This window comes from Bidens hawaiensis, unplaced genomic scaffold (assembly GCF_021521415.1).
Source record: "Bidens hawaiensis isolate Kalapana, Puna unplaced genomic scaffold, B.hawaiensis_p1.1 tig00001032_1, whole genome shotgun sequence".
Classification (NCBI taxonomy): Eukaryota; Viridiplantae; Streptophyta; class Magnoliopsida; order Asterales; family Asteraceae; genus Bidens; species Bidens hawaiensis.
In genome coordinates, this window is record NW_027491060.1 from 3,928,387 (window position 1) to 3,946,254 (window position 17,868).

The window sequence follows — 17,868 nt, forward strand, 5'->3', positions numbered from 1 at the left end:
GAGATCAATGATGATAAACTCCGGACTAGGACGTCGTCGGTTTATCAAATTCCGCTTTCACCGCTCTCCCCTCCCCTCCCCTCCCCACACTCAATTATTATTATTATTATAAAATATAAAATTATTACTACTTTTATAAATATCATTTTAGTTTTATAAATATTGTAACAAAAAAAGCACATGTGTATAATATGGGATTAAGTTTTAAATTAATAACTTTTGATATAGTTTCATAAAAAATATCAATGTTTTTCTCTAACTATTGTTACAAAGGATATGATATTTATCATGTTAACTGCCCTTGGTCTTAGTCTTGTGCGATTTTGGGCTTGTCCATTGCCACACCGGACTCTACTCCTTTATTCACGATCTTTTGTTCTTCATTATTACCCCTAGGTTTTAAGGCGCAACTGCTTGCTACTTTCATCAGTCGGCTCTCTTTTCTACACGGTTACCGACAAATATATAAATCTTTGCTTTCCTTTCCTTTCCTTTTCGTTGTTCTTCCTCCAAGTTCTTAATTCTCCAAAGTTCATATATTCCAACTTGCCCCTTTCTTTGGCAGCAAAATTACCCACTTTAAGATGTGGCTTATGGAATAGTTCCCCCTATCCAATGATTTCAGTCCTAGCCTCTTATGGAATAGCCCTTATCTTCACACCTGACCTAGCCTTCCATCAAGGATTGTTAGGATCACTTTTTATGGATTTAAGAAGTCAACTATTCCCTCCCTGGGCAATGCATTGGAGAGACCTTGATCCTTCTTTCAAAGAGTGACCTTTTTGCACCAAGTCTTGATATTTAATTTCTACCAACAATTTAGGTTTTAGGCTTTATAAACACGGGTATTTTGATCATTTGATGAAAACAAACAAAAAAAATATACAAGAGAGTTAGTCTAAGGAGCATAAAATGTTAAAAACTGATAACTTAAATGGGTTGAATGTCGAAATTAAGAATTAAACTAGTCAAAATAGTCAAATCAAAACGACAGAAACCAAACTTAACACAATTAAAACATTGAGGTGAAATTCCAAATAGGAGTGTGGTGTCAGTACAGACGTCAGCAACTAATACCCAAGAAAAACTCGACGCATTCTGATTGGTACCTAATACCAAAAAAAATATCGATACCGTTTTTACCAAATACCGAAATCAATAAATTTTTGGTGCCAATACTGGTATCAAATAGACTAGATCGGTAAGGATTTAGTGCTTATAAACACACAGAAATATGAATAGAAATCATAAGTTTAGAAGATAAAACATTTCCAAAAGCATAAGATAGAAGAAAGAAAGTTGAGTACAACAAAGAGCAACACCTACTGAAAATCAAAGACCTAAACCGACAGTACGGCCATCTCTTCGACGAAGCCCCGCCGTGTACTGCTTCTCTAAGTCAATCTGGAGCTCTTTCTGCTTCTCGGCTAGACTGCTGTCTTGGGTCTCGGGTTTTGGCTCCGCCTTCACACCCTACAATTGGCCATACCAACCTCAGACTCTAAAACATGTGTTAGTTTACCATCATCAATAGACATCTTGCACTTAAAAGAGTTGTAAAACGGGTTAACCTTTTTTACGTGTAGTGTTAGGTTAGATTGTTCAACCAAAGCAAGGCCCGTATTTTTATTTGTATTAAAAACATAAACCCTAACATGTGGCATACTTAAAATCATCTAAACATGTGAAAAAAGTTGATGGGTAGTAATTAAGTACGCATTAATTGCTTAGGGTCAGTTTTTGGCTCACACCAAACCAAAAAAAAAAAAACGAAACTTCAAAGTTTTTGAAAATCGTTCAGTTACATTTTTTTTTCGGGTTGTGGTTTGGGTTCAGTTTTTCAGTTTTACCTTTTAAGCTAGAAAGTTTTGGGCTGAAAAAATTGACCTAAAATTTTGGGTCTAATAAATAATTAATTGACTATTATACATTAGGGCTAAAATATTTGGGTTACACTATTTATTAAATTCTTAAAAGAGTAAAAATAAAAATTCATAAATTCTGTTCGGTTTGGTTTTTTGGTTTCTGTAACAAGCAGAACCGGAACCAAGGCAAAGATCGGTTCTTACAAAAACATAAAACCAAAACGTCAGTTTTTGATTGGATTCTTTATTTCGGTTCGGTTTTTACGGTTTCATGCACACCCCTGGCAGTAATCAAGTTGTCAACGAGTTGACTGGGTTCGTGGGTGATAAAAACGGTTAAACAGACCAACCAGAACATGTCCTGTTGATTAAAAAAGTTTGATTCGACAACCCAAAACTGATTATTGTGTGGTGTTTTAGGTCGTGTCAAAATTGCCAACCATATTCACAAGAAGTTGGGTCGGTCTTTGTTAATTTTTTGGTTTTACCTACTACTACACGGGTTAGAGACAACCCAAATTCAGCCAATTTGTAACTTGTAAGTAAATGGGTCGAAATCAACCCATTTATATATATCATAGAAAACAGGTGAAAGACGTTACCATGAGTTTGTTAAACTTCTCTTGTCGTTCACGGTCAGAAAACATGGATGTATCCCACCTATGAGCAACCTGCATTAACCAACAACAATTAGAAAGTGGTTAAAACCACAAACGCTTTTTAACAAATACAATTATAGCCCAACCTCTTCAGTAGGTGTGCTCTTCTTACTCCCCCATAGCAGCTTCTTCTTTTGATCAGTTGACATCACACCCGTTCCAATCAGATTTCTATTCACTGTCCAACAAATCATTAAACAAATCAAACGAGTATGAGATTGATTCACACGTATTTATAATAAGATAAACGTTAACTATAAAACATATGGTTACTGTGTATTTCAACAACAGCTCTTTTTCTTTCATATCTGTTATGAGGTTATTTAAATATGCAAACTAATATAAACTATAAACATTAATGATCAACTTTACTATTTCAATTCTTAAATTTTCAAAACTGAAATGCATACCTAACTCTGCAGCCTTCATTGCAGCATCAATCTCAGAATCTTTCACAAAACCTTGCTCTGTGTTTGCTTTACCACCAGAATCTTGACCTTGTTTGGAACTTGAGAACTGAACTTCATTCCCTACAGTCACAGGCTTTGAGGCTAGATCAAGTATTCATATATAAAAAAAGGAACAAAAAAAAAGTAATAACAGAGATTCAATATTGTTTCAAGGAGTGTTCATCAATCGAATCAAATCCTTATTCGATTCGAATGCGAAACTAGGCATCTCAAACCGATTCGATTCGAATAATGCAAATTCGAATTTAATATTTATTATTCTTTTTTGTTTAGCATGCTTATGGTTTCGATTGGTTTTCAAAATTATATGACCAGTAAAGTTTTTTATGGGCTAAAAAAACAACTCCGCTAAAAGCCTAAGTCAATTCACCGATTAGTTTATTTTTTAACGTTTAACCTCACCGCTAATTTGCTAATCTTACTTTAATGTTTGATAATTTTGATATTTTATTAATTTTACTTTTTTTCTATTTTGGTTATTCGAACAGATAAATCGACTAGCTTATTCAAATCAGGTTGTACGAACTTTATTCAAATGACCTGATTCTAATAACTCAAATAACCCGAATTCGATTCGATAAACACCCCTAATTGTTCCAATAAATTCATTACTCATACTTTTTTCTAACTAAAAACATCACTCGAGTTTCAAACCCGTTCCACTGTTGCGAACTACTCATATATGTTTAAGTCGAATAACCTAAATGAAACAATTATGACCAAGACTGACATTTTTCCTTCATAATTACCTACTAATTCAGGTTAAAATTGAAAAGAATAACCACTATAGTAACTCAAAATTAACATTTATAAAAAGATTTCACAACAATGGAACAATACTGAAACTTTGAGTGGTTTTTGTAGTCAGACTAAAGTTTGAGTGACTTTTATGGAACACAAAAACTTGGTTAATATTATGGCATATTCTCTAAAAAAACAGTTGTGTATTAAATCATATGAACTACCATCATTGGCGTGCTCGGTATCTTTACCCATGCTAAATTTGGACTTCTTTACAGTTGCAACACTTTCATCATCAACCGGCTGTCTTGGTTCCTTGAAATATCTATCCTTAATACCCCGGTTCTCCTGATCATAGGACTTCCCTTTCTCAAACCGTGAGTATTTCGGGTCATCCAGATCCTTAGAATCCCTCCAAGAAGACTCTTTGTAATGATGACTGGATCGTTTTTCATCCCTGACATCGTCCTTTTTATATTTATCACGACTACTTCTATGTCCGGAACCATCTCGAGAGTACTTATCAACATTATCTCTTGATCGGCTTTGTTCAAATTCTCTTCTAGAATGATCCCTTGTACGGGGAGATAACTTATAATCATCACGTTTTTTATAATCATCGTGCCTACGATCGTTATAAGATCTTCGGTCACTATTTCTGTTTGAACCACTGTCTCTGCTGTAATGGGTTCGGTGGTGATCCCTATCTATATCCCTCCTGTCATCCTTCCTATGAGTGGGTGTAGAGCTATGCTCACGAACAGGCTCCCCTGCAGATCAGATTATGTTACTATCTGGTAAAATAACACAAAAAGTATGTACTTATAGATAATAAGTTAATATAACACTTATTGTTAAGGTCCGGTCTAAAATAACAAGTGGTGCCAGGGAAGAGAAAGGTTGCATTTATCAATAGATGAATTAATCATGATATTAGAGAAGCACTAATACTATTACTAATGACAAACTTTGTAACTTAGTTATGTTAGGAAAATTTTAAAACATCAACATATTAAAACTTTCTTACCTTATATAAATGATAACAAATGAAAGTGCAGACGCCAACTTACGCCCAGGTATCTACTATGTGCCTAAAACAATTAAGCACCCTATAACATATCCTTCTTACAAAATACAAACAGCATGCTAAAAAGTGATAACGCGAGGAGTACGAATGAAGCAATACCCCCCCCCCCCCAAACACACACAACTAGCGGAAGAGAGGGGGGTATAGTAAAAAGGTAGAAAGTGTAGCAAACTTTGCATCAATCAATTGTTCAAATCTATGGTAGAGATTGCTGTGATGGCATATGCATGTATTAGTAGGAAGTTAAATATGTTGGATTGGATTTTCTAAGCCATATAACTATCTCGACCACATGTGTCCCATGTTGTGTACATCTAGCATCATGCAACCTCAAGCCAGACCAAACAACAAAGTGAAACAACTAATCCTTTTAGAACTTGTCCTTAACCCTACACCAGAGGGCCTTTGCGTGTCAACCCGAGAAGTTTTCAATGTTACTCTCAGTTTTAACAGTCTCGATACTTCTCTTCAACATTCAATTCACTCATCTAGGTCCTAGGATTTGTTGCCATCTCCAGTGAACCTATCAAATGCCAATTGCCATCATTGGAAGTCAGTGAACCTATCGGCTATCACACGTCCATTTACCTCATTGGAAGCCATCAGCCATCAACAACACATTTTTACTCGGTCCAGTTTCAAATCTTATCGAACCCCAGGCCTCAAGCACCCCCACAATCCTCTTTTCTTCATTTATAGTTCCTTGCATTGCATGCACACTTCACAGCTTTCACATTTTACACTCAACAAACCATGGTCATTGCCAAATCCATTACTCACCATATTTCCCCCTTAACACCAATAACAAAGATCAACACTTGTTTTCTTCTCCGCATATAGGAGTATCTTCCCAAGTGATGATAATTTACATCACAGAATCTTAAGTCTCCTAATATTACTAGTATAAGTTCGAACTATGAAATTATACACGAAAAGATAAAACTCATTTGGTAAATAACCTGATATAGTCTTTGTAAGTAGTTTGCAAGTCAACCTATTAGACGCAATTCATGGTCGGCAACTAAAAATGATCCATCCATATAAGGTTGATTATTCTAGTATTAGAAGAATGTGCTAAAAAATTAAATAATTTTCAAACAAATTTTGTTTGGAATTAATAGTCACTTCATGATGCTATTATTATGGGTTTTGAATATAAACTGATTCTCAAACAAAAACCACTGTTTTGTCTTAAATAAACCAATTCCGTTTGTAAAAATGGTTTAAAACACAAGACTATATTGAAATGTACTGAAGTTTTTCAATTGAATTTTGAGGATTTTATGAACCAGTAAGAGGGGCTCAGCATGGCTCCAACCAATTACAAAAATTTTACTTATGTAGATGAGTGTGATACCAGTAAATAACCAACAGAGAATACTTCAAACTTAAGTCCCTTAATCAATTGCATTAAGTCTATTACCATATGACATCATAAACTTACTTGCTATAAATCCTAACTGATAAATATCCAGTGAGTCAGGTCGGGCTGAATATAGGGGGTGAAAATCAAGGGCTAAATTAGTTGAAGTCAAAGACAAGAGCCGAACTCTCTAAAATCAAAGTAGGAGGCGAGTTTAGTGGAAAAACTAGTGAAGCTAAATTACTGAAGCAGTTATTTATCTTTGTTTTCATTATTTATAGCATAGATGTTTAAGGTTTGAGATGTTCATAATTTTGATTATCTCAGTTATCTTTGTAATCGGAGACTAACCCTTCTCGAATTGGGTCTTTTGTTTCAGTCATCGAATCATTTGCTTGAATCCAATTTCTAGATTCTATCACTAACACTCATTCCACATAACATAAAAAACAGCACGTTTACTTTCAGTTTACTTACTAAATAACAAAACCATCAAATCCTACCGTTACTTCAAACTTAGTTTGCCCATGTGATCTATCCTGTTACAATATTAATAAAAAACACGACAAGAGGTAAAGGAAAAGGCTAACCATCAGATGAAGAACCGCTTACTGGCGACCTGCGGCGATATTTCCTGTTAGAGGGATCATTTGAAGGCTTATGAAATGCCGCTTTAGCTCCAGCAGCAGCAGCATCTGAAGGAGGACGCGAGTCTGAATCCATATTATTATTATCTAAAACGATATAACACCAAATCAGATAACAACACATAGTTTGATTTGATTTCATAAGGTCAATAGCATTAAACATTAACACAGTAAATATCATAGTTTTCATAAACATGTATGGTGGAATCAGTAAATAATAAAACACCTTGTAGCTAAATTCCTTAGCAATATAACTAACTGTATTTATTTATTCACACACAATTTAAATCAGTTGTAAGCATATCAGCAAGAGTGTAAATTACAGTAAACAATTGAAATAGTGATAGTGAAGCAATCAAATAAGTGAAACTGGGAGAGTCAACAGCGAATAAGCTTTCAATAGATCTATGTAGACTGTGTTGAATTTTGGTTGCGTATTATTATTATTATACATAAATATAATATATATAGTGAGTGATAAGAAGGAATTGGAATATAGAAGAAATAGGTTACCGGAAGTGATGAAGAAGGATGTCGGACGGTGACGCTAGGGTTGTATTGAATTCGACCAAGTAGATCCTATTCTCTGGTCTACTCGCTTAATATCGTATAAAGCTACATAAATTGATCCTATTTCCCCGTCTAGGCCTAGGAGCGTGACTCAATAATTGGTATCGTGATTGTAAATAAATCAGAGTTACGTTTAATTGCGGAAGACTTATAAACTTTAGGATCGAAAATGTAATATTTATATTTACAATCAAAAGACGGGATTATAAGGACACCCGTTTAAGTTGTATAAAAGATTACTTGTTTATGTTTTACAAACCACCATATATTTAAGTTTACAAATAAAATCCGAGCCATCGGATATCATAGAACTTCGTCATTCCAAGCTCTAACTTTGTTCACCTGCAAAATGTAATAAAATACGTCAGCAACGAATGCTGGTGAACACGCTGACGTAAAAATACTTTCTTTTACTTTATTACCCCTCGAGACTACGCCTGCCTCGGCCCAACGTGGCTTAAGAATAACAAAGTCAAATAACACATTATAAACTAGAGCCTCTACACTAGGTCACCTCACAAACACCGTAGCGTTCAACTTCATTAAGTACCCGTAAATATACACAACGGTCGTACTCCCTGCAGGAGAGCGTTCTACAACCAAGGGTGGTGCGATCATGCCCATACATCGCATAGTACCACCTATGTAAGGATCCAGACATATGTATACCACAGCCTGATGGCTAGGTTTATACCCATAGTTATAACGGTTTTAGGAACACATAGTCCTTTGTAAACAATTTCATATAACAAGTTGACTCTTTTGAAAACAAGTTTAAAAGTTTGGGGACGTATTCACCTTATCTCTTTAGGATCGGCTTCACTCACCGTCCAAGGGTCTTTCCCTTTCTTTTATCTCGAACCTATAGTTACGAGTATAAATGTTTGTTAGTCGGATACACGATCCGGCTTAAGACCTTTAGTCTTATATCTCAATCCTCGATTGAACCTCTAGTTCAATTCTTATTTACTTGAAAACCTCTTGTTTAAAAGTAAATTTATAAACTTTTAGTTTATATTCAAAACCCGACGTTTCTTCTTCTCCAAGAAACGTAATCTTTTCTTTTATTATTTAAGAATACTCTTTATTCATTAAATAATAATTTCATAACAAAGAATATAATCATATATACTTACACACATATATATGAATTCACAATATTCAATAATCATACTTTTATTCATTTCTTTGTTATGTTTCTTTTATTTTATCGAGGTATCGAGTATAACCTCGACTTAAGGCTTAAGCCTTGAATATAATATTCAATCATATTGAATTCATTATTACGCCTAACCTCGTTGGCGTTTAGAAATGCTAGGGACTCGAGCAGCACACCGATGCCGCCTTACTTTGCTCGACACGTTAATCGAGGAATGCCAAATCTTCAACACTCAAGGACACGACTCTCGAGATTCCTCGCCATTATAACAACACCTTCTTGATTGAGTGTGGGTAGAGGGTTGGCAAGTACTTCTAGGAAACGTTATACACAAACGAAGGATTGTGGCACGCTTATCGAGGCAAATCGTTTATCGGTTCAAGAGAGAGGTGAGAGAGAGAGAGGAAAGCAAATTTTCGGATCCCATCGCGGTACGCGATGGGTGCTTCAGCAGACCTATCGCGTACCGCGATATAGGTCTGCTGACGCATATCGTAGATCTGCCACGTGTCTCCACGCGGCGACACGTGGCGGCAGTGTTGCCACGTGGTGACACGTGGCAGCACATGGTGCCACCGTGTGCCACGTGGCACACGTGTCACACGTTGTCAGACACCCCATCGCGGTACGCGATGGGAGTCTCTTCTGACTCATCGCGTAGCGCGATGGGTCAGGAAAACAAAATTTTCATTTTTAACCCTCAAGTTTGGATTTTGGCAATTTTAGTCCCTAGACTTTGAAAAGTTGATACTTTGAACTCGATTCACAATGTTACATTATCTAACCAAAAACCATATAAACTTACCAAAATTCATTTATGAACAACCATGTCCACCACTAGATTCAAGATGGATAATAACAACTTAACAATATATGTTTAAATCACACCAAAAACAATTTCACTTCAATAAATTATTTTAGTTGATCTCCTTATCCAACCAAAAACCATATAAACTTACCAAATTTCATTAATCAACAACCATGCCCACCACTAGATTCAAGATGGATAATAACAACAACTGAACAATATATGTTTAAATCCCACCAAAAACAATTTCACTTCAAAAATTTATTTTAGTTGATCTCCTTGTCCAACCAAAAATAATATAGACTAACCCAATTTCACTTCAAAAATTTGAGTTTGAAAAACATGTATTACAATCGAAACCTTAGGGCTTTGATTCGGACAATGAAAACAAGCAAAATGATACAACAATTACCTCGAACGGTGCTCAAATCGAAAATGTGAGACCTTGCCGAAAATTCTTTTTGAAATGCAAGGATCGCCGCAAAATTCTTGCTGCTAACTCTGGCCACCACCATCGTCTATTTCTTCAGTTCATGGCTTTGATTTTGACCTTTTGTTGTATGATGTTGTGAGGCATCTTTGTGGCTTCGATCGACTGTTGTTGGGTTCCATTTACGAACCCTATACGACGACAATTGTTATGGAGGTTATGGATGCATGGTGGTGAGCACCTTCTCTTTCTTTAAATACCCAAGCACCCCCATCACCGACTTCGAGCACCTCACCCGCGCATCCCTGCCACCGGTTTCAAGCACCTCATCCGAGAACCTCATCTATTAGCTTGAATGAATAAATTGCATATGTTATAATTCACATTCTATGCATTTGTTAACCTACTAACCTACTATTGTGATTAATTTTAGAATGAATATGTTGTGTTTTGACAAGTTCCAATTTTTTGCTAAATTTCTAAATCTTTTAGTTTTCTATTTTCTTGGTTCAAATCAAACACTTAGTTTTTGAAACAAAATGGACTCCCGCCTTGTTGAAACAAAGTTGTTGATTGATGTCTATTTCGACAGAAAACAAGTTTGTCGGAAAACCATTTCGGTCGAGACAAACCCACTTCTTCAACCTCAATCTTCAAGAATCCTCTCGCGGGAAAATGTGATGGTCTCCATAGTCGGTGTCGGAAAATCAGTATGTTGGTGGTGGTGTTGGATGAGTTTTTGAGAGTCGATTGGAGTTCTTGAGGGTTGGTCGGAGTCCTTGAGAGGTGAAAGTACGATATTGTCCTTGATGTGGATGGAAAATATGACACACAACTGACAGAAGGGTAAAAATGCAGCTGGAAAAGTACAAGGGCATATATCAATCAATTTAACAACTTGGCATGTATAGTGTCCTTACCCATATAGCACAGGGACACAAATCATAATTTTCTCTTTTCTTTAATGTTAATTACCTTGTATCATTTGTAAAAAGTAGCATGTTTAGGTTTTTAGTAGTAAGGTTGATTTTATCAAGGTTCGTTTAGTATAGTTGAAGAGGTCTACCCTACCCAACTTTCTTGGAAAAAAAAAATTTTGGTGTGCTTTTTTCCTTTTCTGATTTATTTATCAGTTGGCCCTTAACAAAAAAAAATTAGCCTATGCTACCTCTTAATTTTTCTTCTTCCTCATCCACTGAGTTTTATACTTTATAATTAAACACTCTTAACAATAATGGTTATTAATATTTAATTGTGAAACCCCTCACGTGTCGGTATTTTGAGTATCGATTACGTCAGTCTTGTCGGGTTAATTCGGGTCATATTCAAGTAAAAACGATACCCCTTCGGGAGTGGGGAAACATACACAAAATTAAAAAAAAAGGAAGATCCTCAGTATGTTCATTTAATGTCAAGAAAAATGTTCTTACTAAATTCCATAAATGTCTATATGATTTCCATCGGACCGATCATATTAATAGTTCATATGAAAGTGCCTTGCAATTTGATGTAATTGCTCTTATGAGGAGGGAACAGATCTGTCCCTCCCTAAACATCATATATATGTCTTCGTTATCACTCCCTAAACATCTTTGAACACCTAGCATCTATCTTTTTTTAATCCTTAAATCATTGTTCAATCAAATATTAAAATAAACAGAAAGTAATATAAATATATGAAAATAAAACTTTTAAGTAAAAAGATATTTTAATGAATAAAATATTTTATATAAATTAAGTTATATTATATAAAACGCATTGTAAGGACGCAATAGAAAAAAATGTTAAATTTCATTTAATAGAAACTAGATGAGTGCATGTATGATGTGGCAGGAAACAAAAATTATAGTAATCATGCAACAATTACGGATGCTCAGAGTTCGTTTGAAACCTTGAAAATGTTTAAACCAATCACCACTTTCGATTAGATGGTTTCTGAATGTTCAAACCATATCAAACAGTTCGGTTTACGGTTTATACCAAAAATAGGTCATATAAAACCAGACCGGGCTGTAAACTTATTATTGAAGCTCAATGCGTGAAACCAAACCATTAGTAACAGCTCAGTTTAAATTTTCGGCGGTTCAGTTTTGGTTTTCAATGACAAAAAATCAAACCAGCGGTTTGGCTCACGGTTTAACTTAGAAACAAACCAAATTGTGAACGCCTCATACGTAACATGGTAATTTTTTTAATTGAAAAAAACAATAGCAATGCCATACCCAAATTAAAGACAATAAAATGCTCATTTTTATGGTTCACTTTTTTAAAAAATATATTAATGTATGAAAAAATTACGACCGTTGGAAAATCGTTGGTGGGAAGTTGGTTACAATTAAAATAAAAGGAAATACATGGGTAAAGATGAAGGTTAAAGTTGTAACAATTTTTAAAATTTATAAAAAGTTGAGTAAAGTTGATGGGACAATGCTGTAAATATTTCTATGCATATTTAAATATTTTATAATTGACAAGTTTGTCCATATCTTACATGTTATAGAAGATATACCTCATGTTTTACAAGTTGTAAATTACTTAAAAAGTATGTGTTTTAATTTGTTCATATCTCATGTATTATATATAGTATAGATAAAAATTAAAAATAAAAACCAAGTAAATGATAACAAATTAAATTCCTCCAAAGTTATAAAAGTTAAAAATCAAGGTTAAAGCACCATTGAAACAAGGGCAACTAAGAACACTTCAGAAGTATCATCCGCTCGAGAATGAAATGGCTCGGTCTATACCCGCTCGAGAATGAAGTGGCTCGGTCTTGAGGGGGCGGTCTATACCCGCATGTGATATGATATCATCTGCTAAGGATGAAATGCATCCTCTGGGTCACATCATTCGCTTTTTTATCGTTCTTTCTAAAAATTTACCCTACCCTATTCTTAATAATATATTATATGAAATGACACGGTTTGATACTATCGGAAATGATATGATACGATACAATATAATGTAATATTTCACAAAACATTATTTCAAGTTCTAAATATATTAGTATTCATTAGTTAAGAGACAACTCTTGTTTGAAAAAATCATCCGCTCATTATTAATGTAGCAGTTGTTACTAAACACGTGACAGTCACTCTATAAATTCACAACCAATCATTAAAACATAATAACTAATTTATAATGAATGGTCCTTGTACATAGTCACTTTCCAATCCATTTTAATCAAGGATTATAATCTAAAAGGGGCTGCGGCACAACTTATTACCCGTTTATCTTCACTTTACTGTAATTGTTTTGAATTTAATGATAGAAAATATTAATATTTTGTTAAAATCTAAAACAAAATGAGCACAATATATTATATTAGAACTTTAACATCCATCGACATGGATATGAACATTTACAAATCTAATAGCGTACTCCGTCAGCGACACAAGTCCCTACTCTATTATATTCCCATCTGCATCTGTCATTACAACATGGCGTATAACAATCTGTACAAAGCCCCCAATGACTTATCACACGTTCCGGATGGGTGCACACGAGCTTCGATAGCAACTTCTTCCACCTTAGTCGCCATCACCGCTCCTACTTTTTAAATTCAACAATATGAGTTATATCATGGTTAAAACGAAACTGAAAAACTTTGGTTTGATGTCTAGTTGCACATAGAACCCATTTTGGACATTGATTTTTGTAACAATGAGTGATTTAATATCTTAAATCATACCTGAGATGCTCAAAAGAATGAAGATGTGAACTAAAGTAAGCTTTGCCATAACTAATTCGATTAGAAGGAATGTATTTGTTGATGGTAATGCTAAAGAGATGTATGTTATATATACACACATAATAAATTCACTTCACAATATGAACATGACATTTTTTGATACGTTATTAATTAATTACTCCCAAATTAATTGCTATATTAATTGTAACTTTAGCAGTTATTTCATAAGAAGATAAATTTTTTTTGAATTAATTGTAACTTTAGCAGTTATTTCATAAGAAGATAAATATTAATTATTTTAACTTGCAATGTATTTCTAATTTAATGCTCATATTTTTGGATTTTGGGAGACGAGTACAGATAACTAGATAAGGTACAAATAGAGTTTTTTTTATATAAACAACTAGTGTTTATCCCCCTATTACGGGGATTGTTTTATATTGTTTGTTTTAATATTTATTTATTTTTTGAATTTATATTTTTTTTATTGTATGAAAGTTAATAATATACTTATGGTTTGATGATAAATTGTTTCACAAATAAATGAGATGTTATAACCCGGTTTAAAAGCTATATGGTTTTGATGAGACCCAAGACCCGTTTATTTTTTTAGACCCGCTAATTTTTTTTACTATACAATTGGTTTTTTAATTTAAGTAATATATATATATATATATATATATATATATATATATATATATCTTTTTTTAAAAATAAATAAGATATAATTTTAGTATATCCTATTTTATAGGATTTTTACATCAATAATTTGGTGAGAATAATTTTTAATTTAATGAGATGTTATAACTTGTTTAAGAAATATCTGGGTTTGGTAAGACCCCTATCCATAAATTTGGGTCAATGCATGAAAAGTCTCCATTTAAAAATCAAGCAAATCTGGTGACTCAAAAAAAAGGGGAGCGACCACATCACGACACGTAAGATTTTGATGTTTTCGTTTATATATATTATTATAGATAGGAATAGATCCTAATCTTTAATTTTCCAATCCTATGGCCTAAAATGGCCAAGTCAAACATTTTAATTGGAGAAAATTTCTAAAATGCCAATTTATTTAGAGAGAGAATTAAAAAAAGCTCATTTTTTAAAAAGTTTTTTGAAATAACCCTCTAAATTTCGTCTGGGCGACATATTGGGAATCGACCCAACAAGATTCAAAATGATTTGAATTTTGAATCTCGTCAATACCATTAGGGGCGTTCATTGGATCGGATAACTGATTATTCGGGTTTGAAAATTTTTGGACCTTATCCGAAATCCGATCCGAATTAGGAATATTCCTATCCGATCCGAATCTATCCGAATTCAACTCGGATCGGATTCGGATAATATCCGAATAATCCGAAATTATCCAAATAATCCAAAATAAACATAAAAATTTTCTTATTTTTCGTTCATAACATTTAATAGTTTAGAATCACAATAAATATGCAAACCAAAAAATACGAATTCTTAACACAAATTTAAAGTTTAAACTTCAAATAATAGTCTATTGAATATACCAAACCGTAAAATACCACTAAAAACATGTTTTTTATTCGGATTAAACGGATATCCGAATAATCCATCCGAATTTTTAAAATTTCATATCCGAATCCGGTCCGAATTCGAATTAGTTATTCGGATTGATCTGATCCGAACAAGAATTTGGATCGGTTTATTTGGGTTTCGGTTCGGATTTCAGAATTCTTGAACACCCCTCAGCTCCGTCCAAATTTTAAGTAATCTCGTCTTCCCGACCAAATTTTAGAAAATTCCGTCTGTTTCATCCATTTTTAAGGAAATAGATTTTGTTTTTTCTTTAATACTATTTCTCTCTCCTCCCAAATTTTATCTATCATGATTCATATTCATCATCTTCCTTCATCATCTCCATCATGTTCCTTAAAAAAACCTCCAACCATGTAAACCGAATTGGCCTTCGACAAGCACAAATCAATGTCCATTGGCTTCAAAACGTCGCCGGATCCCAATACTGGTTGGAGGGTTTTTTTTTATGAAAGATGTTGAATATGATGAAGAGAGAGGGGAGAAGAGAGAGAAAGAATGTTAAAGAAAAAGACAAAAAAAATTCCTTAAAAGTGGATGAAGCAAACAAAATTTCCTAAAATTTGGTCGGGGGAGGCGAGATTACTTAAAATTTGGACAGCACTGACGAGATTCAAATCATTTGGAATCTCGTCAGATCAATTCCCAATGTGTTGCCTCAGTCGAGATTTGGAAGACTATTTATGGATTTAAACAAAAAGTGGGTTATTTTTAGTTTCTCTCTCTAGAAAAGGGCTAGTTTGAGAATTTTCTCTTTTAATTGACTTGTATTGTTAATAGCAAAAAAAAGACATTAGAAACTTCAATTTGAGAAATCCCGAAAAAATATCATGATTCCCGTTTATCAACTTCAACAAAAATTATCTCTCTTCCAAAATGATAAAAAATGAAATCAGAGAAATCGGACCATTCGTTTAAGATTGCTAAGATGTCAACGTGTAGTGATGCTAAGAAGTGAAAAGTGTTGTTAGACTAAACGGTGTGGGCTGTATAGGGGTCGGCGGTGTTTGAATACCGATGGATGGTGGGACCAGCTTCTTTAATGCTATCTTTCTCTCTCTCTCTCTCCCTCACACACACACACACACACATATAAAGAGGATACTTTAAACCATAATGGGACTTTATGAAGAGAGCCTTTAAAGCCCCATTATTGTGGAAGGGCGGTAAAGCCCCTCCACATCACATAGTCTTATGAGTTATGATGTTTAAGATGTCAACGTGTCACCAACACACACAGTTGTAATCTACTCGCGCGACTAACAGATTTATGCAGTACTCGTGGACGTTGATAACGAGACATGCAACTTCTTTAGTCGTAGTGACTAAATGATTAGTGAATATGCTCGTCATGGTTAGTTTATGGTCACGTGGCATGTTTTAATGGACTTTGCAAACTACTTGGGTGTTAACATAATCTAATCGTCACGCCTAGTTTATACTACCTATTTTTGGAATTCTTTTGAAATAATACCTAAAAACTTGAAATTTGTTTTCATAAAGACTTATTTTGAAAATTTTATCTTCTTATTTTTGTAAGTTAAAATCGTTTTTATAATATTGGTTTATTTTGTTGGCCAGATGAAAACGAAGAATAATTCACCCGATCGTACCAAGCCTTGGGGCACAACAACCATACTACTCTAAGACACTAAATAAGGCTCGAAGCATGAGTAATGCCATCATTATACACAAACCAATTCTTATGGCATGGTCGCGTCCTACAAACACCACGCCTGGTCAATGTAAATTTGACGATGCAAACCCATGTTGATCAAAAGCACAGTTGAGCCGACATCAAGTCCGAAAAGGAAAAGGCATGACCATTTGTCCAAAGTGGCACAATTAGGACGGCAAAAAATCATTAACCCGCGACTGTGGTTTCCTAGCACACCCGCCATAGACCAAGACTAACTAAAGTTGTCAAATCATACAAGTACTCGTGGGAGCGTTGATAATGGCATTCGTGCTTGGAACCTGTACTTAAAATACAGGGGACAATTTTAGTATACACACATTTTCTCCCGCACTCCTACCTAATTTAATGTTTAAGGCACCGATGTTTTCTTAATTGGAATCGGACACTAAATCAAACGGGCAACTGGTTCACATTTCTCAACCGGTCGAACTGGTTGAACCAGCCGACAACTTTTGTTTAAAAAATAACGGTTAATGCTGAAACAAAGATTTCTCAATATTTTTTTTCATGGTAAACCGGTTCAACCGATCCGGTTTCTCGGTCGGGCCGACAGGTTTTTTGGGAGTTGAATGAACTGTATAAAACCGGACTGGTTAGTGGACCAAATCCTAATCGGACCGGTCTCAACAACATTGATACTAGCTACTTGCTAAGATTCCCATATTCTAATAAAATTCTCCTTTTAGAAAGAAAACAAAGAAATTAAAAGAAACACACATGCACATACACATTTAACTATAAATTAGGGATTACCTCAATTTCTTTTAGTCTTGTAAGGTCATATCATTTACACAAGTAGTTGCCTTACAACACCTTTTCAATTTGAGAAATCCTGAAAAAATTAATCATAGGCAACACTCACTCTTTTTTTTTTTTTTAAATGATGACTTTCTTATATATTAGGTCATCACACTCTTCAATTTGAAAAGCCCCGTTGACTCACTCTTGTTAAACTATGTTGTCTTAACTGTGTCCACGCTGACTTCAAAGTTTGACTTGGGCGTTTCCCGGAAAACCATAGCGCAGGCTGCCTCAAGTACCTCCATTTTTTTTCTCTTTTTTAAATAAAAATATAAATAGCATTCATTTTTAAATCTTAAAACATTAATT

The 17,868-nt window shown here is 34.3% G+C and overlaps 1 protein-coding gene across 2 annotated transcripts; it reads right to left on the reverse strand.

Moving 5' to 3' along the window:
* Positions 1-1,317: 1,317 nt before the first annotated feature.
* On the reverse strand, positions 1,318-7,398 carry LOC143555341 (uncharacterized). Of its 2 annotated transcripts, none has more exons than XM_077044908.1 (7): positions 7,346-7,398; positions 6,776-6,916; positions 3,960-4,505; positions 2,935-3,054; positions 2,611-2,702; positions 2,468-2,536; positions 1,318-1,473 (listed from the first exon to the last, which is right to left on the reverse strand). In XM_077044908.1, the coding sequence occupies exons 2-7, from the start codon at positions 6,906-6,908 to the stop codon at positions 1,333-1,335; spliced, it is 1,101 nt and encodes a 366-aa protein (XP_076901023.1). In that variant the 5' UTR covers positions 6,909-6,916; positions 7,346-7,398; the 3' UTR covers positions 1,318-1,332. The 2 variants fall into 2 exon arrangements, with proteins under 2 accessions (XP_076901023.1, XP_076901030.1); XM_077044915.1 differs by having other exon boundaries at positions 1,318-1,501.
* Positions 7,399-17,868: the final 10,470 nt, after the last annotated feature.